The 2,120-nt window shown below is 41.2% G+C and overlaps 1 protein-coding gene across 1 annotated transcript in view; it reads right to left on the bottom strand.

The window, feature by feature from the left end:
- Window positions 1-6: 6 nt before the first annotated feature.
- LOC106867674 (steroid 17-alpha-hydroxylase/17,20 lyase-like) overlaps window positions 7-2,120 on the bottom strand; it is a gene marked incomplete at its 5' end in the record, with an annotated part of 7,239 nt that continues 5,125 nt past the window's right edge. The window contains 2 exons of the mRNA XM_052975643.1: window positions 7-443; window positions 1,641-1,744. Coding sequence (XP_052831603.1) covers window positions 208-443; window positions 1,641-1,744 — 340 coding nt within the window. The remainder of the gene's footprint in view (window positions 444-1,640; window positions 1,745-2,120) is intronic.

Here is a 2,120-nt window from a genome sequence, read left to right as displayed (position 1 = left end):
ATATATACATATATATATATATATACATATATATATATATACGCACATGTATGTGTATATATGTATATGTATGTATGTATGTGTGTATGTATGTATATGCATGTGTGTATGTGTGTGGATGCATGAATATGTGCGCGTATATTTTATTTATTTAAATTGTCTTTCTGTCACTTTTATTACTACTCAAGTTCGGAAGGAATTTTGAAATCACAGCCTTCTCTTTAAACAGATTTTGAAAGGTTTTGGCCGTATGGTCAAACCAGCTCGACCTGTAACGTCTGGTAGTGGTTCCCCCTTGGGGCATGTGAATACAAAGTTCGTTACTAGGTAGGCACAGAACATGAAAATTTCCATTTTGGCTACGGAGGAGCCGACACAAACTCGATGTCCCAAACCAAAAGGGAGGTAACTCTTGCCTTGATCTTGTGGATCCAGGAATCTTCCTATTGGACAAAAGCAGAAGAAAAAAGTTTGTTAATTAAAGCAGTGACAAATAGGGTGAAATGGAATGTGTGTGCGTATATACGCATACATACATACATACATACTTACATACATACATATATATATATATAATTGTTAAAGAGGACAACAAACGTTAAGGCAAGACAAACATCTCAAGTCGTATACAATATTATTATTAGGAAAAATTCAGTCTCCTTCGAAATAGTCCCCTTGCGCAGCAATATACCAGTTTCAGTGTCCCTACCACTTTGGGGTATCCGGCCTAGAAACCGTTTCACGTAAACGAGCCGAATACCTTCTGCGATTCGCCCTGAATCTCGACAACAGTGTTGAAACGGCGACATATGAGCTGCATTTTCATCTTGGGGAAGAGATGGAAATCTGCAGGCGCTAAATCTAGCGAATTGGGCAGGTGAGGAACGACACTATGTTTTGTTTTGAAGGGAAAGTTACGAGTGAGTATAACTCGGTGACGAGGAGAACTCAGTGGCATTATCTTCGTGGAGAATCCAATTCTTCGCGCTCCACAGATCCGGTCGTTTTCGCCGAATGTTCTCCTTTAAACGCTTCAAAACGTTGCGGTCGAACTCTCGATTGACGGTTTGGCCCTGTGGGATGAGTGCTCGATACACGATACCACATTTCTGGGTATTGACGTTCCTGGCATTTCTTCCAGATCGCTCACCGTCTCCCCAGGGATGTTCTTCCGCTCTTGAAGCACCCGTGCCATTCGACACATTATGTACGACCCATTGCCTCGTGTCCGTAAGCTTGCCAAAGCATGCTCAATGTCTCTGTAGCGGACTTCCTAAGTTTAACGCAAAATTTCACGTTGGCTATTTGTTCCAACTTCCTGTCCAAGACAAAAATTGCAGACTACAGCAGTAATACACGTGATTACAAAAACACACAAATTTCACAACGGCGATGTCATTCGGCACACTGCCTCATGAAAGTCACTGCTATCTCTCACTGCGCACGCAACAGTGTGCTGCCATCTGTTGGCACGTTACAGAACTAGTCTGGGAATGTTTTGATACCACCACGTATTTACATGTGTGTGTGTGTGTGTGTGTGTGTGTGTGTGTGTGTGTGTATGTGTGCGTTGTGTGTGCGGGCCACCTAATCAACAACAATAACAACAATAAAAAATCTAGCCCCACTGGTATACTCACGTGGATTGAACGTGTACGAGTCTTCCCATACATTTGGGTCATGGTGTATTGCCCAGATGTTCAGTATTACCATGCTATCTTCAGGAATGTGGTACCCCCGTACTCTGGAATACACAAATGAATAAACAAACATGATTGACACCATCAGTAACATAATAATAATAATAATAATAATAATAATAATAATAATAATCTTTTATACTGAAGGCACAAGGCCTTGAAATTTTGGAGGAGGTGACTAGTCGATTACATTGACCACGGTGGAATTTGAACTCAGAGCGTAGCGACAGACGAAATACTGCCAAGCATTTCGCCCGGCGTGCTAACGATTCGGCCAGCTCAATAATAATAATAATAATGATGATGATAATAATAATAATAATAATAATAATAATGATGATGATGATAATAACAATAATCCTTTCTACTATCGGCACAGGAGGAGGAGGAGGAGGAGGAGGAGGAGGGGAGGAGGGGAGG

The sequence above is a fragment of the Octopus bimaculoides genome, chromosome 22 (genome assembly GCF_001194135.2).
Source record: "Octopus bimaculoides isolate UCB-OBI-ISO-001 chromosome 22, ASM119413v2, whole genome shotgun sequence".
In the NCBI taxonomy this organism is placed as follows: Eukaryota; Metazoa; Mollusca; class Cephalopoda; order Octopoda; family Octopodidae; genus Octopus; species Octopus bimaculoides.
Note: the sequence above shows the minus strand (reverse complement) of the source record. Positions and strands in the feature narration are given on the sequence as shown.